This window comes from Gavialis gangeticus, unplaced genomic scaffold, assembly GCF_001723915.1.
Source record: "Gavialis gangeticus isolate Ggan-Ray unplaced genomic scaffold, GavGan_comp1, whole genome shotgun sequence".
In the NCBI taxonomy this organism is placed as follows: Eukaryota; Metazoa; Chordata; order Crocodylia; family Gavialidae; genus Gavialis; species Gavialis gangeticus.
The window spans coordinates 5417668-5440264 of record NW_017728995.1 but is presented as its reverse complement, the minus strand read 5'-3'; the positions used below and the strand labels follow the sequence as shown (position 1 = coordinate 5440264).

The following is a 22597-nucleotide window of genomic DNA, read 5'->3' as shown; positions in this document are numbered from 1 at the left end:
GGGCGAGCCATGGCGGAGCCGCGGCGGGAGCCCGGCTACCTGGCGCGGGTCTCGGAGTGGGCGGACGCGCACCTGAGCTTCGTGCGGGTGAGGGAGGCGCGGCCCCGGCCCGGCGGGCAGCACGCTCGGCCGCCGGGGCCTGCAGGGACAGCGGGGCCGTCTTTTCTAGGAGCAGGACACCGGCTGCCTGCAGTCAGGGTTGGCGGCAGTGTTGCCAGGAGCGTAGATACCAGAGCGGTGCAGGATGGTTTGGCTAGGGATGATCCTGCCTCCGGCTGTCCCCGCCGACCCCGCCTCTCTCGGCTGTGCATGAAATCAGCAGGGTGACTGGGATGAGCGTTGCTCTGGGATCTGCACTTAAGCAAACGCCACCAACTGTCAAATTTTGGGAGGGAATTGTGGTCGGGAGGGTGCTTTAAAACGACTGGGGGGAAAGAGGTGTCATTTCTGAAGGCTTAGTTTAATTCCAAGAGATGTTTGGAGAAGAGCTTTCATGCAAAAGTAACACTTTTGTGGTGTGAAGCTAGGTCAGGATGTGGCCTAGTAAAGCTGTAAAACAAAACAAGTCATGTCTGACCCATGAGAAATATTAGGTATCAGGCAATCGGTTAAAAAAAAAGGTCTCTCTTAGGTACCCATTACTATCTGTGTCCTTAAGACTCTATTTTGAGAGCATGATGTCAGGTGATAATAGTAATACAAATAGATCATTTTGCCTGTCTTTTCTAGGAGAAGTTGAGAGAGCTAACTCATCCTAGAAAAGAGGCAAAATGATCTATTCAGGCAGTCAGTTAAAAAAAAAAATTCTCATTGGGTCACTTGAGCTTGGTAAAGTTACTTTGCTCGACTCTTGATAGATTTGAAAGTTTTTAATTGTTCTTTTTCCCCCCTACGAAACAGCTGCACTGGTTTCCTAAGTAATCCTGCTGTACGTAACTTGCTTATTAACGTCTTACTTCCAGGACTGTGAAAAGTTCAGTTGGATGTTGTTTGGTTTTGAGTGCAATCCTTTACTGTTATTTTAACCACCTGGGTTAACCAAAACACAAATCAGAGGACTTGTCCAGTGTTGGAGGAGGTGATTTTTGTATTAATCACATTTAAGTGTGAGATTTAAAAGTTAAGTATTTAAACAATGTTTTCTGCAGAACATCAGTACTGGAATGGCTGTAGCTGGGATCATTTTATTTGCAAGGAGTATTAAATTGGTGAGTCAATATTTTGGTATCCATTTATCATTTTTTAGTTTGACATTTTGGGCTAGATTGTCTTTCCTGCTATATCTTCCTTGTGCCTCTTGTGGTGGCACAGAGGAGGCTGATAAGGTGCAGACCCAGTTGGGAGAAGGGGGGGAGTGCGCTGGTGCACTCGCACCCCTCTCTGATTCCTGGCCCACCCAAAATTTAAAACCAACTGCCTGGCAGCGGCAGCAGCATTGTTAGTTAGGCAGTGCTGAGGGAGTCAGTTGACTTCATGGCTCATTGTTGTCTGCCTTATCCCTTTTAAACACTTCGTTCCACAGAGGTTAACCGTGCTCTCTCCTTTTTAATGGTCTTGATGTTCCACTGGGCAAGTTAACGTTTGTTCTGCAATTCTGCTGTTTGTTAGCTGCTCCTAAAAATGAAGCTCTTATTTCACAGCCCCGCAGACTTGTTTTTAACTCATTCCAATGAAGTTATATTTGCTTTTGCTTCCATCTTAAACTGAATAATACAGTTCTAGGCCCTTGCATATTACTACAGTTTCTGGTTTATTTTTAAGTGGAGAAAAATGTGGTGTTCTGTATACGATGGTGCACCTCACCACGTGAACACCCCTTTTCAAAATTCTAGATTTGCCCATGAGGCTGACAGTTGGGTTAGTGGCCACATGGCGTTTTGGTATGCGATAATTCAGGTGACCATAGGTGACTTATCCAGAACATTGATTTGTTCTTTTGATTTTCCCCAAAGCGGTTCCTTTACAGCTGGGATTCGAACTGCAGGGCTCCTCATGAGCCAAATCTGGACCCACCTCAGACAGCAGGGCAAGTGATGATGGGGAGCCACAGAAAGAACTGTTGTTCACCTCCTGCCATGAAATGTGTCCCCAGTGGGACCCAATGCCTTGAATTTTCACAGTGATGCCTCCCCAACTCCCTTGTCTCACCCTTGAATTTCCAGCTTCTCCAGGAGCTTAGCAGTCCAGGTGATGTGGATCAGCAGGCCAGATGGGCTAGATGTTTGACTCTCCCCACATAAACTTTAGGGTCATTGCAGTTGGCACAGTTGAGATAAGATACCTATTCTGAATTGCTCCTTTAAACTAGTCCAGCGATTTGGGAATTTGTAAGCTACAGTTGTTACCTACAACTGTCTTTTTTGACCTCAAAAGAAAGCTGCACTGGTCAAAGAAGGGTTATTCTTTAGTACCTGACATAATATATTTCAAATGTTCCTTTAAATGAGACAGTGTATGAAAGCATTACAAAAGGGCATGATGGCCATTCAAAGATTGTAAAAAGCTGAATAATTCATTTAGTTTTGAAGAAATCTTGAAGTGCTTGGTCAGATGAGTTAGCAGACTTGCCACTGAAGGCCTACAGGCTGTCTCTAAATCCTCTCTTCCATTGGTTTTCACCCACTACAACTACGTTTTTACTTTAGAATTGCACAAAAGTGTCATGTGTAACAGAAGAGCAATTCTAGGCTTTCCAATTTTTTTTTAAGATAGATACAGTAAAATACTTTAGTTCAGCTAGGTAATGTGTTTAGATAATTTCAAATGCATCTTGAATTTTTTTCTTGAGAGCTAAACTTCCAAGGCCAAAAATTTTGAGTCATCTTTAATTTCAAATTCTCTCTGGTCTCCTCCAACTCCCTTGTCTGTAAATCTGCTGTCTCTCCCACCAGAACATTGTTAGAATTACTCCCCAGCTTGACCCCTTCTGCTGAATTCCTTGTCCATGCAGTAATCCAGGAGTGTCAAATTTGTCCTGGGCCAGATCCAGGCTGCAGGGGCTCCTTCTGGGCCAGATCCATAGAGCCACATTTATGCAGCAATGTGGGTCTGGGGGAATGTAGCTGTGTGGAGCTGAGGGCATGCATTGGTGAGGAGCCAGGGGCATGTGACTGGACGGAGGCATAGAGCTGGGAGCATGTGGCTGCATGAAACTGCATTCAGGTAGTGGCATGGAGCTGAAGGCAGGGGTATGCAATGGCATGGACATGGACATGACTGTGGGCAGCAGCCCACTGACTCCATGACACCTCCTGATTACCGGGGAACTGAGTTTTTGGTTTCATGCAGAAAAGTGCTGATTTTCTGCTTTAAAGGAGAAAAGCATGGATTTTTTTCCTTTAAAGGAGAAAACCATGGGAAGCTGCAGGTTTCCCCTAGTAGGCTGGCAGCCTTCCAGCCTGCAAGGAGCTGCTTGGGGCTGTAGGGAGCAGGCAGTTGGGGAGGCAAGGACCTTCGCATGTGTGTGCGCAGGGGGCGGGCTTTAGGGGTCGGTGGGGAGCTGTGTGGCTGGTGCCCATGCTCTCAGGGATGGGCTAGCCAGGAGATGCTACCTTGGGGCTGGGGGGAAGGCAGCGGAGGTGGTCAGACCATCTGGCATAGCATGGGAACCCTAGCCCAGGGCAGGGAGTGCTATAGATGTTGTCCCCTCCTTCTCCCTCTAGCTTGCGCCAGGGCCAGACTTGCTCTATCGCACCCACACGAACTGGAGCAGTCATAGCCACTGCACTCTGGCCCGGGCAAGATGGGGCCAGGATCCCCTTCTGCTCCCCTTACTGCCTGCAGCATGGCCAGGACCAGAGCTGCTCTCAGCTTCATGTGTCTACAGTGCAGCGTGGTGCTGGTCCTTCCGGCCCCAGCCCCAGCTAGTGGCATGGGATAGCATGTGCTGCCCTAGCCGCTGCCTGTGCTTCCTCACCGCAGTGTGCTGCATATACTTCATGGTGGAAGCTGTCCCTGCCATGTTCCCACAGACCACCATCCTATAGTCTGTGCGGGGTGGGGCAGGGGCAGCTGGGGGCCCCTTCTGGCAGGCTGGTGGGGGAGCAAGGGGCTGTAGGTCAGGAGTGAGGGGCACCAGCATGGCTTGGGGAGGTGGGGGGTGTGGGTCAAGATTGAGTGGCACTGGCAGGGTCAGGGGGTTGTGGGTTGGGAGTGTGGGGCAGCAGCAGGGCCAGGGGGTTGTGGGTCGGGAGCAAGACGCAACAGCATGGGCAAGGCACTGACATATCAGGGCTGCTCAGTGCCACAAAGCAGCGGGGTGGGGGAAGGGGGTGGCGCGCACACAGCTGCAGCTGGACCTGTGTCCTGGTGAGCGAGGGAACAGGGAGCACTGATTTTTTTTTTTTCCCCACAGTAAAAAAAAAAAAAAAAAATCAAGATCAAATGCTAAAATATATTGGTATTTAGAATTGATTTTATTATAATGATTGAGGCACAGGTAAGCTTCCAAATTGCTTTAAAATGATAAATATATCAATAAAACATTGTGTTAAACTGATACTTGTATATATAGTGGCATTTAATTTTAATTATGGAAGAATGGGGATTTTGGATTTTCTTTTAAATCAGAGAATTTGGGATTTTTAAACAGAGAAATCCAGGATCCCTGCTAGTTATGGCTCTGTGCAGCTGTACACCCCTAGGTCCATGCTGCTGCCTGGCATTAGGAGCCAAGGCATGGACTTCTAGTAGCCCACCGAACTAATGGTGGGCTGGGTAGATCAGTTCCATGAGCTGGATCCAGCCTAGACTGTATATTTGACACCCCTGCTATAAACTCTTCCCACCTCACTTGTTGCATTTTTGTCTTTCATGAGATATCTTCATTTTCTGAATATCTGACAGTCTAAATGCTATGCTCAGGTAGGTTTACGTCTGGAAACCGGACCATATTTTGCCTGGCAGCTTCATTCAGATGTTGTCACATTTTTGATTGAGCCTCTTGTTCCTTCAAATTTCTCTGTAGACTTGCTTGGCCCATTTCCTATGTCTCCTATTATATCTTCCTAAAGCCTAAGGGGGAAAAAATGTGGCTGTGGCCACATCAGGCCTGCCAGGCCATTCTGTCTGGCTCATGGGGCCCCTAAAAAATTTAGAAAATTAATATTTATCTGCCCCTGGCTACCTGTCAAAGATGACAAGGCGCCAGCAACAGCAGGACCCAGGGGCAGCAACAGCAAGGCCCCCCCAGCCCCCCCCCCACTGTTAGCCCCCATCCTCAGCTGGAAGCTTCTGCCCAGAAGAGGCTTCTGGCCTGGGACCCTGGGGCTGTTCCCTGCTTCTCTCCGTCCAAAAATGGAGAATCAGGTAAGAACGGGTGGGGGTGGGAGGAGGCTTACCGGCGCACCAGGAGGCAGCCTGGCCCAGCCAGCAAGACTGTGGTTTCCAGCTGGTTCCTGCTGTGCCATGTGGTCCCTGCCCTGCAGCCGGGAACTGCATGGTGCTGGAGCGGCATGTGGGTGGCAGTGGGGCGAAGCAGTGACAGCAGGCAGAGAAGGAAGGGAAGCAGCAGGGGAAGGGCAGCAGCGGCAGGTGTAGGGGGAAAGTGGCAACAGGAGGGAGCACAGGGCCTCGGGGGTCAGGGCCAGTGGCAGCAGGAGCCAGTTGGGAACTGTGCTGCCAGGAGGGGTCCAGTGGCTCTGTGCCGCGCTGCGCGGTTCTTGGCTGCAACTCTGAGACCGCAGAATGCAGCAGGACCCAGCCCGGCCTCCACAGTTCCCAGCTGGCTCCTGCTGCCTCTTCTATTGCAAGGTCCATGTGCCTGCAGCTCTCGCCTTGGAGCCAGCTGCCTTCCCTGCCCCCTGCCACACAGGTCCTCGGACTCTGCCAGGCCAGGAGTGGAAAGGGCCCTGCCAACCACTTCCCTGCGGGGTCTAGCACAGGGTTTCCCCAGTGTGGGAGCTGCAGGCATGTGGCATGGAGCCCCTGTGATAAAGCAGCCGGGCAGGCTGGGCCTCTCAGCCCCTGCTCACAGCACTGGTCAGAGCTGCTGGGCGCCAGTGCCTGCACCTGTCATGAGCTCTTTGAGCCCCTCCTCCTGCTGCTGGCAGTAGGGGCTGTGCACCGTGGGGAGGAGGGGGGGTGGCAGGCTCCTCACACCCCACTAACCTCACACACCCACACCTTGTCCCCACAACCCCCCACATATGTACACACCCCAACATACCTTATGTCCCCCCACACCCCACCATACACAGACACAGTATAAAAGAGTGAGTTTATTTTTGAGTTATTATGCAATCCCTTCTATATACAGTACACAAACACAAATCATGACCAATATTTTTTTGTAATTAAAATATGTTGTAGTAGGTGTTTGATATCTAGTGTACGATTTGTTTTTTTTCTGGTTCTAAGATGGCAACCCCACCCTCCCTAAAGAAGTATTTCTGTGGGGGTGAGGGGAGGGATGTCTGGTGGCAAAGGTCAGGGGTTAGGGGGTGGGACTTCCAGTCCCAATACGGGGACCAGAGGGCGGGGCAATTGTCAAGGAGCGGGGCGGCCCATGTGGCCCTCGATAGTTCACTAAAACTTGTTAAGCAGCCCTCCAGCCAAAATAATGGCCTGCCCCTACTGTTGTCTCTCTAGAAGGCTACAGTACAAGCTCCTGGTCTTTCATAGCTGTCTTGTCCCGCATTAAGTCTGTGCATGTTCCCATTGTTGTGGGTAGACAGCAAGACAGTCCTATCTTAAGGATGTCCCTGCCTACTATAGAGGTTGCATAGTTCATGCATTACAATTCCAAGCATTGTTTTTTGTACAGGTTACAGTATTTGTGTGATTCACAGGTGTTTTATAGTTTACAAAAAATTACTGCTGTTTTATTTAGCAACTGTGGTGCTTAACCTGGCTAATTTTGCCTTCTGTATTTGAGCCTAAAGCTGCCTAATATTATTCAAGTTCTTGTGATTTAAGTTTTGTTCCTAACTTTACCTTACCTAATAATAGACTTATTTGTAGTTATTGATGTGAGTCTGTAACTGCAGCCATTAAATCCTTCTTAACCTAGATATTTGCATGTGTATGGTGTTAACAAGATTTTCAAGGTTTTGAAAATAAGTTTGGCTGACTTTTGGACCTTGGAACACAAATTAGATTTGATTCTGAGCCATTTTCAACCCCAGTTTACAAAGGATTATTTACAAAACCTTCAAATTTACTGCTTGCAAGGTCCCATATTTTTCACTCCCTAGCAGAGAACCTTGCAGAAGGCAGGACTGAAGATTTAGTTAATGCATAGAATAAAAACGGAGGAAGGGGTGTTCAATTTTATTTTTAAGGACTGGTATGTCATTGACTTAAATGAGACGAGGATTTGTCCTTTAACAACTATGTGAGTAGATTCATCCAAATTTGTCCTATAAAGGCCTTTTTATCATGAATCTCTAAAGATTAAATTCTTAACATTTCAGTTGTGCCATTATGGTCGTATACAAGACTTTGTTTCTAGCAGTGGAAGATATCCAACATTAGATGCTGTGTCTGCCCTCTTCTCCCCCTGCCTTCTCCAGACCAGAGTGACTCCAAGTGACTCCAGTCCCTGGAAGGCATGGGAGCATTTCCCTGCAGCACAATTCCTCTTGGTCCCCAGGACTTCTGCTGGGTTGGAGCTATTTTTTTCTCCCAGAACTGCCATTTTTGATTTGGGAAAAACAGCATGAACATTTGTACACTTGTGATTTCCAATAGGAGAATGGTGATTTTCCCCTTGTATGTGGCCTATATCTTGTATCTAGCCTTTCTTGTTTCAGCATTATACTCCTCTGATTAGTGCAGTATCTTCCCAACTGGCTTTTTTCTATCCACAGAATGCTGCTACTAAATAAGTCTGTCAGTTTAATCCCATAATTCCCCACTTTCTGAATCAATCCATTGACTTTTATTCAAGAAAACACCAAATACAAGTTTCTTGTGACTACTTCAAACTCTGCGGAACTCTGCTTTTCCTTCTTTCCTGCTTTCCTTGTTTTCCCTCCATCCCCTCCACTCTGTCACTATTTCTAAACTTGTCCACACTGGTCATATACTTAAACTGCCACCTCTGTGGCTTTTTCTTGGACTCCTTCTGCTCATCTCTGAGTCTCTTACTTTGTCAACATTTAGCCCCTTTTTAAAACAGTTTTGCCTTTCTGCCTAGAGTGGCTGGCTTGTATATAAATTGTAGATAATGTCTGTTGTTGCCCTTCCCCTTCTGTGTGTCCATCTGTCCTCGGAACAAAAACTGTTCTTAAGATTTTGGAAAGGGTAGCAGAAATAAACAAGAAAGTATAATGAAAAGTTTTAAAATAGGATGTAGTAAATGGAGTTTGCAGTATTCATCTTGGCAAATATTGGATTTAATAGGATTTTTTTTTAAGGTAACATGTATTTTTGATTACTTTATCTTGTTCTTCTATTTCAATAGACAACTAAATTTACAAGTGCTTTGGATATACCAGTAGAATTTATAGAAAAGAATGTGAAACTACGGGGAAGATTACGTCACATAACAGAGAAGGGATTAGAAATTGAACATATTCCAATCAGCCTTCCTCTCGTGTCCTCATTACAGAGAAAATGTAAGTAAAAGAGCAGGATTAATAATGACAAAATTACATGTCTGCCTATTTAATAGAATTTTCTTCACTAAGCTGTCAAAAATCTGTAAAACTTGAGCTGTTTGATCTTTTAAAAACTTTTCTGTGAATGACGTGTCCTTGGAAACAGCTGGGTATATACTACTTGGAAGCGTTTTGTCCGCACACTTACAGTTGTGCAGTTGCCATGCTGAACTTAGGAACTGAGCATCTGAATGCTGTCTGTCCCTCATTTGGTGTGTTGCAGTGGCTACCTTACTTCTCCTCTTTGTTTTGGCCTCCCTGCCAGGATAATGAGGTGGATTTGTAAATCTCTGTGGACATTTTAGGCATTTATGTGGTCCTGTACAAGTTACCACCCTAAGCAGTGAATCTTCCTCCTTCTCAGCAATATATTATGTAGCAGGCAAATACATATCTGTATAAAATAATGGACATGCATGGGTGTTTGTTGGGTAATGGCCTGAATTTTTAAAATGCATATCTTAGAAACAGTGATCATTTTTAAAAGAACAATGGAAATTGAATAAGGATTGAAAAATGCATCGAGAAATTCGTGACTACATTATGAAGTTTGGCTCTGATTCTTGCCTCTGCTGAAAGTCTTTTAGGGTTAACTTCGGTGGTATGCAGGTGTTATAAAGATAGTATACCCTCTGGTTTAACATGAAACATTTAAACAATACAACTGGTGTGAGAATGGTTGCTACTGAAAATCTGGAGGTACTGCAAGTTTCAAAGCAGACATGGGCATTTAGGACTAGGATTTACAAAGTAGTCTTAAAAGCATAAGTGAGTTAACACAGAAAATCTGTTGATATTAAATAAAGAAAATGAGAATTTTCGCTGTTTCAACAGATAGGATTAAAAATAGCTTATATGAGAGATCCTGAACCTATAAGCATGTATGTTAGCTAATTTCTAACTGAAGGGGTTCAGAAACTACTTACTATATGGATTGTTTTTGTATCCAGCTGAAGCACTTGCTAGAATTTACTACTGGAGAAAGGATAGTGGCCTAGATAGGCCACTGATCTGATCCCATATGAGAAATCCTATATTCATAACTCCTCTGATTCCTGGGATGTTGCATAATGCCAGTGGATCGCAGATCAATGCATTTTGTTTTGAAAATTACAACTTAATGAAAAGGCCTCTTTAATATATTTATTGATGAATAAGAAAATCAGAAAAATCAAGCTGCACTGGTAACTTTCGCTGTATCTTCTCTATGCTGGGGGATTTATTTTTACATATAATTTAAATGGTATTATCTTTGCACAAATCTTGCTGTAACCAGTTCTGCAGTTTGAAAGATGTTATCAGAGGCCTGGATTTGAAGTGTTTTGATATCATTGTTATGTTGGGATAAATGTCAAGAAAAATGCTTTGGATTTTGATCTTGTGTCAGTCTTCTGTTTGTGTGATGCAATATATTGTAACAGAGTGAGACAGAGGTGAGAGGGGGCAAAATCAGATTTTTTTAGGAAGTAATATTTTCTAAAGAAAATTTTGAGATTAAGTGTTACAATATAATATCTGGGAACCTTTCTTTTCTTGGTGTGGAGTACATCTGTGTGCTAGGATATGTTCTTAAACTTCCATAGCTTTTCTGACTAATGTGGAAACTCAATTTTAATTGGGGGAGGTGGACTAAGTTGATTTACAACAGCTGAGAAGCCAACGAAGTATGAGGAATTGTCTTTTGTATATAATTGTATAAGAACAATGCTAAGGAAGAATTCATGTTATATTTATTCAGGGCAATCAAATGGCCTTTTGCTGGTCAGACTTGCAGGAGTGGAACTGACGCCAAGAGGTATGGTCTGGTTGCAAGAAGAGTTAAAACCATCACAAGTGATGTGGTTTCAGCTTCTTGGACGGAATAATTTGGTGCTTGACTGCCTTGTTTCAATTAATAAGGTAAATGAAGTAGCAAGGAGGAATAGAGGAAGTTCTTAAATAGTGTATTTATACTTCTAAGATTTTCTGTGATTATGGTGTGAAATTACATGTCCTTGTCATAAGGTTATTGCATTAAAAAAAATACATGCTGGAATTTATGCTAGTAAGTATCTTTCCAGATATATGTACGTAACTAGAATTGAAAATATGTATTTCTGAACTGAGTTGACAATGTTAGTGTAGTTTTTAGTCACCTTTAATAATTCTCTTTCCTGCTAAGGTTTGCAGAAGCCAGATCTGCAGTTTAGTGCCCTGCAGTGTCATAAAAGAGTTTTAATTAGTCAAAAGTACTGATTTATGAAATTGTCCCATTGATGCCTAGGATAGGTTTCTTGTAGAATTAATTCATTTAAAAATTAATTGAATTCCTTCTAACTTCTAATGTTTTTTTCTGAAAAGTTTAGAACTTGTAAAGGAGAGTTTTTTCCTAAATTGCAATGTCTGGGCAATTCGTACAAAGAATTACGTAAAAATGTACTGGCATTGTCCTTTGTATAAATCCAAGTGAATACAAAAATGAAATGACACCTTTTACTTTGTTTTTGTAGAGTAGATTTTTCAGCATATGCTTAAATGAAGAGATTTTGAAGCAAGGGCTTGGCAAAACAACACGTATTGAAGGACTGCATCATGGCTCTCAACTCTATTGGAAGCTTCACAAAAGATTTATTCGAGCAGAACTAATGGCAGTGAAGAAAAATAAAGGAATATGGAAAGAAAAAAGTAACCTTGAAAAAATCAGAGATCAAATAAGTAGTAATAAATTTGTACAAATGTTAAAACAATTTGCAAACTGGTTAAGAAGCCATATTTAAAAAATTACATGGGAAGAACCGGTTGAGAAAATGCCTTTGATATTGATCAAAGTCCACGTTGTAGGTATAAATGCAACACAAAAGCTTATGAGAAAAAACTTATTCTCTAATTTTTGAGGCTTCTTCCTCAAATAAAAAAACCCAGAAAATTATCTCAGTAACCTCACCTAAAAAGACATTTCTATAAAGTCTTGTATAAGATTAAAGTTCAAAGTGAAGATATTTGTTAAGGTGTTTTTAGGTCAAGATTAAAAATAAACAAACAAAACTTCCTTTAGACTGTTAGGTCAGATTTTCAAAGGTACTAGACTTCTGCACAGGTGCAATAGTTTTAGTGGAATTTGTAGAAGATTACAAATACAAGATATTACAGAAATATTAGTGCATAGTATACTCCTTAATTATATAACAGTGAAATAGATATGAAAGAAAAGTCTGCCTGAAAAGTGAAATTTAGTTTTAAGTAACTCTTGACAATACTACTTACTTTTTTGCATTTGTGTTGCACATGACCATTTGTTTGGGGCCCGCACAAGAGAACATATGCCCACTTTGTATTATTTGTGTATTTTTAAAATATGTACATGTTGAATAACTAGTTATACTATATTGTTAATAGAAAATGTGACAACAGCTTTTCTTAAAAAGAAGTAAAAAAGCTTCTACCTCAAGACTTCTAAAAATTTAACTTGGAAGCAGAATATATAAGAAGTTAGTATATCAGTGGACTACTTGTTAAACTGTTTCTTTACTTGTAGCACAGCAGGTTAAACCTATAAATTACAGGATTTATAGCTTGTAAATAAGGAAAGAGAAAAGATAGCTAGTTCTTTCTGTTTCACTTATGAAAGCACACACAATTTTAATTTAGCTCCTCAACTATCTCATCACTTGAATAAGATTTTGAAACTGAAGTTTAAAAGGTCAAAGTATAAAAATGCCTTAAATTGAAAATTCTTGATCTATATCTGTAGACTTTAAAAAAATACAATGTATTGAAAGTATATGTTAAGTATATAACTGAAGGTATCATAACTGTATTTGAAAATATGTCAGAATGAAGTTTTGGGTATATTGTTATGATTATTATTTTACACTCAAGTTCATTGGTCTGTGTTCATCCATTAAATTAAATAACATACAATAAATTTCATATTTTTCTCCATTCTTACATTTAACTACAATTTCTTTAAACTTGAGATTGTTTTCTTAACATGTTGCTATTCCAAATAATAAATATTTAAATTAAAACATACAAAGCAAATCTTTTAAACTCTTTCCTTCCTTACCTTTCCATGTGGTTTCTTGCTATTCAAATATTGGGAATGGGTAGTATAAATGCTAGTTAGCTAGCTAAGCTTTATTCCTCTTAAAGTTGGCTGCAATCATGCCATCCTTTTCCCCTGGCTAGAAAACAGTTACAGCTTTACAGCTGCTGAAGAAGCACCCAGTGGTAGCTTCAATAATTAGCTAGCAATTTCTACAGAAGGATTAAATATGGGGGGGGAAGTAAGGTATAGCCAAAAAAATCCCCACCATTTTTCTTTCAATATTTAGCATATGGGAGGTTTTTATGATCCTGATTACTAGCTTTCCTTTGTCTAGAACTGGCAAACTGGTGTTAGGATAGGATACATTCTGTTCAGAGCAGGACAGGCTGGTAATTCCAGGATATATGGAGAGAAAAAGACCCAACTTTTTCTTTAAATCTTGTCATTTTAGCTGTTACTTGAAATGTGGCATGTTCATGTAAAAGAAAAGATTGCAGTATACCTGATAGGTTGGATGGGACTTTAAATAGTATATTGTATGTATATTTGGCAAAATTGTGTTCTTAAAAAGCCCAATATAAATTGCTCTGCTTGAGCTTTAATATTTGTGACTTTTTCACTGAGACATATTACTTCAGCTTTCCTATTTTTGCAGATCTTGCTTGTGTTAGAATAAAGTGTAAAGGAATTTGTATTGGTTGAACATTCAAACGGGTAGAAATATAGCCATAGATACTATGAAACCTGCTTTCTATGCCCAATTTTCTGACTAACAAGATTAAAAGTATATGATAAATGGGAGTGTAAGAAATTTTATCTTTTCCAGTTACTTCAGGTTTCCAGTGATGTCATGAAATACTTTTAAAAAGAACCACCCCCCCTGCTTATTCTGTCCAAAAAAGTACTTGTGTCATGGTACTACCTGCCTCATACCCATGTAGAATTCCTACTAACAATATCTTATTGCACAGATTTTAGTTGTCTGAACCAAAACCACTGAAATTCTGGCTTGTATTGCTGTTTAAGTACTTTAACATTTTTATATGAACTGTTCCTTATTCCCAAGTCGCTGGTTCCTGTAGTAAGGTGACAAGAAGCTTTGTGGCCTCAATTTTAGACTTTTCATCATAGCAAGAGGACAGAAAAAGAAGAAGGAAGACGGGGGCGGCAAGTGATTTTTTTTTTTTTTTTCCATTGGTGATTTTTCATTATCTTCCATTTTTTAATAGCCCTCTTGCCCAGGAAAATTTCCTCCCAATCATCAGATTGTATGTATAATACAATAATAAGAATAATGATATTATTAGGTTACCTGTACCTATCTAGCAGGAACATACCACACTTCACTGCTGAGCTTCATGTAAACTCATGGTCTCAGGAATAATTCTTTTTTACTCTGTCACTTATGGATTTTTTTTCTCTTCCTTCACTTGCCATTTAGAACCAGCTTTCCTAGACTAAAGCATAATTATGCATACCTATATATAGGCTTTTAATGGGACTCCTCACTGCTGTGTTTTGAGTGCCTTACAAATGCCATCTGTGTGTTTCAGTGGGCTCATCTACAAGAGACGTACTGTGGAATTGCCTAATTAGCACCACAATAAATGTCTTGGTATCTACAGGTGCAGGGCTATTAGCTAGGAGTAAACTAATAAACTTCGGCAAGGTAGTACTTGTAAATATAAGTACCATCCTGCTGTGGTTTTGTTTAGTCTGCAGCACCACCTATGTAAATGCTGACTCAGCTGCCTGGGGCATGAGGGTGCTTCAGTGCAGGGGCTGCCTGCTGGGTAGCCCTGCACTCGAGCACCCTTATGCCCCAGCCAGCCCCTCTGCAATACATTGAGCCAGACCTGGGCAGCCTCAGGCTGGCAGGCTAACTAACCCCCTTGGGCCCCCTGCCAGCTGGGGATCCTCTGACCCAGCTCAATGTGCTGCAGTCCTGGGTCCATATGGAAATGTGGTGCCTGGGAACAACAGACTCCTATGCAATATGTGCTGGAGTTTATTGCATTGTGTTAATATGCATGTGTTTATTGTATTATGTTAATATGCATCCAATCAGTATTACCCCTATTTTACAAGTGAAATGCAGGGCAAGAGTGAGTGGCTTAGGCAATGGCTGATAGCAAGTTTGTGTCCCTACTGAGAAGGGACTCTAAAGGTGAGATTTTGTTGCATTTCACAGGTACAGACCAAAGAAACTAAGCCACCTTTGACCCTTTCCTAGTCTCGATTTTCTCTAAAGGATGCAGCACTACCACAGCACAAGTTAGAAAGTTCCCCAGAGCTGCTTAAATTACAGCATGTGCTGTCCCGTGGACCACAGCACTGTTCCTAGTGTAGCCCAGGTACACCCAAGGGGGTGAGCCCTGTCCTCCAATGACAGTGGTGGTGGTCAGGCAGGGTGCTGAGGAAGGAGTCAGCTACTAGAGTCGCTTCCTCCCCTCTCTGTAGAGCTAGGCTGAAACCAAGTACTTAACTACATACAATTTATTACAAGAAGAAATACCAACACTTAGTATAAAACATAGAATATTTACAAAGCTTAACATATAATACTATATATAATATTCCACAATTCACATATAATACCAAATATGAATCAAATAACTTACAACCTATACAACAAAATTAACACATAGGGATATTAACCTATGTAACCCAATTAAACTAACAATAATATTACTTTAAACCTTCACAAATAACAATACCAATATATACACTGAGGCATTAAACCATACGAACCATATAAACCCCCTTAAAGAATACCCCTAGCTATGTAGCTTTTAACACAACGACAACCTCAAAATAGGGAGTGTGCTCAGCACTTCCCTGAGGGGCTTCCCTGAAGCCCCTCTCCTTTAGGGTCCTGGGACGTGGACATGTCCCTCCCACAATAGAGGGTGGAGGTGGCAGACACTTCTCACCTGTGTCAGCCTCCCCTGCGGGGCCTGCTTTCCCAGCAACTCATGCTTCCTCTCTGGAGAAGTCACGGTTCATCCCATGGTGGCCAATCTCCCCAGTGGCGCCTTCGGCTCTCCTCGATGGCCTGGCACCCCGCACCAGGCAGGCAGGGCTCACTCTCATGGAAGCTGAACCCTTACAGGCTCCGACTCCCCGGTCTCACACCAGGGTTCTCCCCTTTCCCCGGCCCTGCTGTGGGAACTGGGGCTCTTTTAGTTAAAGGTGGAGCCGCGCTGCAGGGCTCCAGTCACTCAGCCTAGGGCCAGGGCTAATGTGAGCAGCCTCAAGCTGCTTCCAAGGCAGTTCTCCATGAGCTGACCTGTGCGCTGGGTGAGGCCCGAGCAGCCACGAGCTGCTTCCAGGGCCAGCTCTCCATGTGTCAATCTGCACACCGTGCGGGGCCTAAGCAGCCTTGAGTTGTTCCCAGGCCCAGCTCTCTGTGTGCCGATCTGCACACCAACTGCCCAGCCGCTTGCCGGGTTCACAGGCCCAAGCCACCTTGAGCAGCTCCTAGAGCCTGATCCCTGTGCGCCATTTCACTCATCACTGGAACTCAAGCAGGGTCCCAAGGATGGCTGTCTCCAGAGCTCCTCTCTCCTCACTGTCCCTAGTCATCTCTCCCCACCATGCTGAGCACACTCCCCTTTTATACTCTTCAGGGGCTCCGCCCCCGAAGTTCTCTGGACCTGGCTGGCGCAGCTCCGATTCAGGGCCAGCTGCTCCTTGCCCCCTCCCTTCGGAAAAGGGTGGGGCATTGCTTCCCTTGTGCTGCCTCCAAATTGGTGGGTGGGCTCCACTAATCAAACAGCAGACCCTCAATCCTGGGACTCAACCCAAGCCCCGAAAAGGTAAGCCCTACTACACTAGCATGCTACCTACACCATGACTGATGAGATGGTTCTTTGGTGGGAGCCTTGGGGCTGCCTCTACTGCAGCATCTTGGTGGAGGAATCATTCTCCTAGCCAGAACTGGGGGGTTTAAATTTCACTTACACCTTGTCTTGTCTTTTGAGTTTAGTCCAAGGGCAGGCAATTATTTTGGGCAGAGGGCCGCTTACTGAGTTTTGGAAAACCATTGACGGCCGCGTTACAGACACCCCAGGGCAGATTATTATTAATTTTCTACATTTTTTAGGGGCCCCACGGGCCAGATAGAATGGCCTGGCAGGCTGCATCTAGCCCCCAGGCCACGTTTTGCCCACCCCGGTTTAGTCTCTTCTCTATACCTCTTCTTTTGTCTGTTGACTGAAATCAAAGATAGAGGTGTGCTACATATGCAGCAGCAGACCCTAATTCAGATCTGCAAAATGAATTCAATGTAAGAGATGAGAACTGTAACAAATAGCTGTTTTTATTTGTGCTTAACTGCCTGGCTTATAAAGAGTAATGTAGCCCAAAGGATATCCAAGGCTATATTTTCATTTGGGGGATTCTGGCGGCAGCAGAGTTCACAAAAGACAAATCCTGTAATTGTTTATGTTAATGATATTTTTCTTATCATTCAGGACTTATCTATAAAAAAAATCTCCATTCAGGAAAAAAATAGCCATGCCCTTTCATGCTGTGCAATCTTGAAAGGTTGCAGATCTTGTCTCTGTGGGAGGCCGATCTATTCAGAAGCTGATAATAGAGGAGAAACAAACAGCTCTGCAGAAGTAAGTTGTGGAGCTGACTGGGAGGTAGTGGGGAAGACAACACTTTCTGCATATGCCAGTATGTTGTATTGTAGCTATGAGAAGATCTCTTCCTTTTCCCACTGCCACAGTAGTGTTGCACATGATGAGGCTATTTCCAGATGAAGTACCTGCATGAACAGGGATGCGGTAAGGCATAAGACAAAACCATGTGGGCCCAGCAGGGCTATTAGGTTGGAGGGTCTCTGAAAGTCTGTATACATTATAAACAAACCAAGCTCTTAACAGGGAATGGAAATTGGAGGGATGCCTCCAAATGACTGTTTAAAAAAAATCTTCAGGGCTACATGGCCCCTTTACTGCCATAGAGGGTATTAAAGAGCAAATGGCTGTCATAAACAACTCTCCCTGGCAACCATTCCCAGCTCTTTCAGGACTTTTCTAGCAACTTTGGACCATAGACAGAAAGGACTTTAAAAGGGCTAATAATAAAGCTGCATTATTAGGGGCCCTCACTGCACATGTGGCAATGAATATCCTTGCCCAAAGATTTAACCCTTGTGAATGTTATGCCATTTTCTATGCATACCCGATGCTGTATTCTCAAACAGCAGAAGAAAGAGACAGCAAGAAAATGTCAACCTTACACAAGAGTGAAATGAAAAAAGCTGAAAAAGGAGTCTGATTTTCTCATTTTCTCTCTGGCTAGTAAAACCCACACAGATTCCTTTAGACAGACTCTTCATACCCACTGGAGGCATCTCTAGATATAAAAATAAATTACTACACTAAAAATAGGGATTTGCTGAATTTTGACTCTCTTCATCGTGGGGTTCTTGGAGTCAGAGGAAAACTCAAAAGGTTGGTGAAAGATCAGAGATATTCCATGTCACAGGGGCATCATATTCATGTTGGTGACATGGCCGAATTCTATTTTCTGTTACCATTTGTGGGCAAGTAGAGTCTGGCCATGTGCCTCGATGCCTTCTCCACTGTAAATTTCTCTCCCTGCATTGAAAACTTACATTAAAACAGAGATTCTGCACAATGGCTGTATATACACGTGCTGATTCACGTTTTAATCAGTGAACATGCCAGTGTAAGTGAAACACACCAGCATCGCCTCATCATCGTTTTAAAACCTGTGAGTTTAAAAATGACCGCTGGAGTGCTTGATCTAAATCTCAACAAATGAGGCTTAGAAAAAGCATCCTGTGGCCATTTTGAAAACTGTGGGGGCTTAGGGCTTAATACATTTGATAGCAAGGCGTTTTAATTAGAGTCTCTCTCCAGGAATGGCTCTAATTAAAAGCTGCCCCCTCCCCACCCCATCACCTACCCTACAGCACATGGTATAGGCAGCCAATGTGACTGCCACAAAAAACCCAACTTTGGTTCTGTCCTAGGATCTTAGGCAACATGTGGGGAGGGGGGGGGGATTACAGGGGCATGTGCCCTCCCTGGATTTCTGTGCTGACAGTGGGATGCGAGGTTGCAGCCCAGCTTGATCCAGTGCCTGGCAGTGGCACAGAGTTGTGCCCTCCCACCATCAACACTTGTGCATCATCTATCCTCTGGTTTGTTTAACTGGTTGCAAAATATGGGCCAAATTATGGCTGCCCATGGGTAAGTGTGTTTGGAGTGAAAGTGTATCTGGAATCTCTTTACCCCTCTGGCCAATACACACAGAACATGACTATTGTGCTGCTTGTATTGTTGCTAGTACTTAGGAATGAAATACCAGATGTGTGTATAGTAAATGTCAGCAGAGTGATTGCCATCTTAGCTGTGTGGTGGGTGCATAAGAGCAGAATGGGTGAGGGTGGTGTGACTACATGTACAGTGAGTTTGACTTGGAAGGAGTGAAGATGGGAAAAGTGCTGGGAGAATGAAACTTAACAGTGAGCCACAGGAGAAAGAGCTGGAGGGTGCTAGGGTTTGATTTTGCTCTCATGCGAGTTTCACAATGACTTCTGTGATTTCACTCCAGGTTTACACAAACGTAAGTGAAAGCAGAATCATGCCCAGGACTTAGGATAGGGGTGGGCAAAATACAGTCTGGATCTGGCCCTCCAGGTGACTGGATCTGGTCTGCAGGGGGTGCCCACCAATTGATTGGATATGGCCTGTGGCTGCCCAAGTGGTGCCTGCATGGGGCCAAGCCCCGCCTGGGACAGCTTGCACGGCGCTCCATCCCATGCCCACCAACCTAGCCCCAGCCAGCACTCCCAGCTTCCAGCTGGGCTGCTCCCGATGCAACTGCTGTTCAGCCCCCCTTGCCTGCAGTGACAACTCCTTCTCCTGCTCCTGCTGTGCCGCTCTAGGCCGAGAGGAAGCTTCAGCTGAGTGGCTCCTGCCCGTGTGTGGAGTTCCAGCTGCAGCTCCTGGGCAGGCAGAGTGGGTGGCAGCCAGCCAGGAGCTACAGCTGGAGCTGTGCATGCTGGGGCAGGAGTTTTGGTGAGTTGTGGGGGAGGGTGCTGACCCAGCTTGTGATAACTCATGAAAACTCCCTATGTTGTCCACCCCTAACTTAGGAAGAGGCTGAAAAGAGAGAGAAAACAGCACGATGACACCAGTTTTAGGCTGATATTCCTTCATTGACTTTAGCGGAAAATTGATCCTGGGATGTGCAAATCCAGAAGAAGTAATGTGAAAGAGAAGAATACAGCTACTCCTCGCCTAACATCATAGGTACATTATTGAAAAATGTAACTTTAAGTGAAACAATGTTAAGTGAATCCAGTGGTGTCACAGTAGTTACCTACTAGCAGGTGGCAGCCAAACAACGTTATAACCGAACGTTGCGTGACTTTAAACGACTATGTTCCCTAATAGATCAGCGACATTATAATGAAACAGCATTGACCGGGATGATGTTAAGTGAGGAGTAGCTGTATAACATAATAAAAGAACACAAGAGAAATTAGGGGAAAGGAAAAAACAATTCAGCTGAGAGAGAGAAAGATAGCATAAAAGAAAAAAGGTCAAAAAGGTATGGCTTCATCACAGTAGCAATTGCTTTTTCATATATTTCTTATATTACACTGTATTTTAGAGACAGCTCTAAAAATGACACGACTGATAGATTTAGATTTTTTTCAAAATTACATTTGATCCTGTTGATGTCTCTGCTTCCCCTTTGTGACTCAGAAGGGAGACACCGTATTTTATTAAATTACATCAATACACTTAAAGCCAGCTCAGTTGACAAAGTTCAAGCAGCAGGTGTAGCTGATAGGAAAGTAATTACTGGCACTGCCTGCTGATGGACTGAAGAGCCATCCATCCAGAAGTACCAACCTTTATTTTCCATGCATTTGCCATCTGTTATTGTGCTAGTAGCAAATAATAAATTATATATTGATATGTTTCTATTCATGTTCTTTGGGTTTTTAGGTGCCCCAAACTTCCCTAGTGTTTAACACACTACTGAGGTTAGGATAAAGTTTCTTTCAGTTGGCCCATGATGCTTTGCTGTGAAATTGCAATAGCCTCTGCTGAATTGACTGACACCAATGGGCTGTTTCTATGGTATCAGCCAATCAGCTGCTGGACAGAGATGAAAAGGTGAAACTTAAGATGCTGCTGCAAGAGGTCACATTACTCCCCCCTCAGCTCCCCTCCTCAGATCTGTCTCCCAGCCTGACAAATTGAACTGACAATAATGCTCTCACAGCCCATAAAGTCCAGAGAAGCGTTAGCATGTCTTTCAGTTCGAGAGCAGGAAAGAAATTAAAACTTAATAACTTCGTCTTGGGATTTTAGCGTGGTAGAAATCTACCGTTTGATGAATCCTCTGCTAGAAGAATGATATAATTATCCCATATAGGTGTAGGGGAATGTGCTGAGTGTTCAGCAGAGGGCTGATCATCTCTATTTTATGTGATCCTAACAGGAAAAAAATGGTTACAAATTTTAAAGGAACGAAAAAAATTCTTCCTTTTTTAATGGGTGATGAAACTGAAACTGCTTCTCCATGTAATGGGAATTGCAAGATTACTGTTGCACATTGCGGCAATGTGACCCCAACTTTTGGAGATTTCTCTTATTGGAGGAAAATTTGAAATAGAAATTGAATGAAAAGCTGCTTCTACTCCCATAGACTTTGAACTAGCAAACAATAGGGGCAGGTTGAATAGAAGCAGAGGCAAGAAAACGCTGGAATACCTGGTGCTGGATCAGCAGCCTGTTCCAGAGGCCTTGGATAAAGCAGGAAACCAGCTCCTGTCAGAAAAGAGGAACCAGCTTCATGCACTGTAAACATTTAAAGTGGACCCTCCAAAAGGTTTCCACAGATCTTGCTTCATTTTTTTGCAGAGAAGGCAATTCAGACAGGCATGCAAGGGTCCCAGTGCAGCCGGATCCCAGAAATGCGGCTGTATCAATGTGCCCCAAGGTGACAGGGAGCAGAACAGCAAGGGGAACTAAGTGCCCTCCATTAGACACCACAGAGAGGAAGTCTCCTGGCAGACAGGGATCATACAAGGGCCAACGGACACTGTCCAGTGTGCTCTGCTTGGAGCCCTCCATCGGTCCTCCCTCATTTTGAGCCTTCACTCCTGTCCCTGTTTTCTTCTTCAGTCACATGAGTGGGCGCCCAGATTAAGGGGGGCTTGTAGCTTTACTTGGAGCCCATGCTCCCAACACACACCTCATAGCCCTCACAGGCAGGGAGAGCAGCAGGGCTCTGTCCTTTCTCCCCTCTCGCATAGTAGCCCGCAAGGCTTACAGTCTGGGCTCAGCCCATTTGATGGTAGGTGCTCTGGCAATTTCTTTGGCCCGGGAGCTGCCTGGTGTCTAGGGGACAGGCTGGTGCAGGATTCACTTATCCCACTCAGCTCTGATTTCCCTTGTTCTCTGTGCCTGGGTGGAGGGCAGGTGGGGCGGGATGGGATGGCTGCCTCCTGGACCCAGTGCTTCTCTCCCTGTTGGTGAAATAAGCCTCCCATTGCCTGTCTCTGGGGGGCTGAGGAGCTCAGACTTCAGATCCCCAGGGCCTGCACGTCCCCTAACCGTCCTCGATGTTTCTAGAGTCTAGGCACCCCTTCCAAGACTGGGGGGCTCCCTTGATGGGCTGAGGCGCCCCGCGGAAAATGCCAGCTCTTACTTTTCACTCGGTGTTTTCTGACTGCAGGAAGACAGCAGCGCCACTCTGCCCTGGCAAAGGCCCCGGGACCAGGGCAGGATCCCTGTCTTACCCCGCGGCTCCTGCTGCGCGGCCCCGAGCGCACGTGGCCGCCCCCCGAAAGGCTCTCGAGGCGCCCCCCGCGGGAGGCAGAGTGAGGAGGCTGCGGGCCCTGCTCCCGGGGAGAGGCCGGGGCCCCTGGGCCAGGACGAAGGGAGGCAGCAGGGCGAGCGGGTCCCCG

At 44.1% G+C, this 22597-nt stretch overlaps 1 protein-coding gene and 1 long non-coding RNA gene across 5 annotated transcripts; one reads left to right on the top strand and one right to left on the bottom strand.

Moving 5' to 3' along the window:
- On the top strand, nucleotides 1-11487 carry CUNH3orf33 (chromosome unknown C3orf33 homolog). 4 transcript variants are annotated; one of them, XM_019503180.1, is made up of 5 exons: nucleotides 1-87; nucleotides 1149-1208; nucleotides 8405-8558; nucleotides 10339-10499; nucleotides 11090-11487. In XM_019503180.1, the coding sequence occupies exons 1-5, from the start codon at nucleotides 10-12 to the stop codon at nucleotides 11354-11356; spliced, it is 720 nt and encodes a 239-aa protein (XP_019358725.1). In that variant the 5' UTR covers nucleotides 1-9; the 3' UTR covers nucleotides 11357-11487. The 4 variants fall into 4 exon arrangements, with proteins under 4 accessions (XP_019358725.1, XP_019358726.1, XP_019358728.1 ...); XM_019503183.1 differs by lacking the exon at nucleotides 1-87 and adding an exon at nucleotides 102-192; XM_019503182.1 differs by lacking the exon at nucleotides 1-87 and adding an exon at nucleotides 220-323.
- Nucleotides 11488-16402: 4915 nt separating this feature from the next.
- Nucleotides 16403-22436, bottom strand: LOC109287906. The gene is made up of 3 exons (XR_002095004.1): nucleotides 22339-22436; nucleotides 21399-21455; nucleotides 16403-17401 (listed from the first exon to the last, which is right to left on the bottom strand). It is a non-coding gene; the product is annotated as an uncharacterized LOC109287906 (long non-coding RNA).
- Between the last annotated feature and the right edge of the window lie 161 nt (nucleotides 22437-22597).

What these genes read in the sequence shown, in the direction of transcription:
- CUNH3orf33 (XM_019503180.1), top strand. Translation starts at nt 10, where the DNA reads ATGGCGGAGCCGCGGCGGGAGCCCGGCTACCTGGCGCGGGTCTCGGAG. An exon ending in TTGCAAGGAGTATTAAATTG is followed by an intron (nt 1,209 to 8,404) that starts GTGAGTCAATAT and finishes CTATTTCAATAG; the next exon opens with ACAACTAAATTTACAAGTGC. An exon ending in GCCTTGTTTCAATTAATAAG is followed by an intron (nt 10,500 to 11,089) that starts GTAAATGAAGTA and finishes TTGTTTTTGTAG; the next exon opens with AGTAGATTTTTCAGCATATG.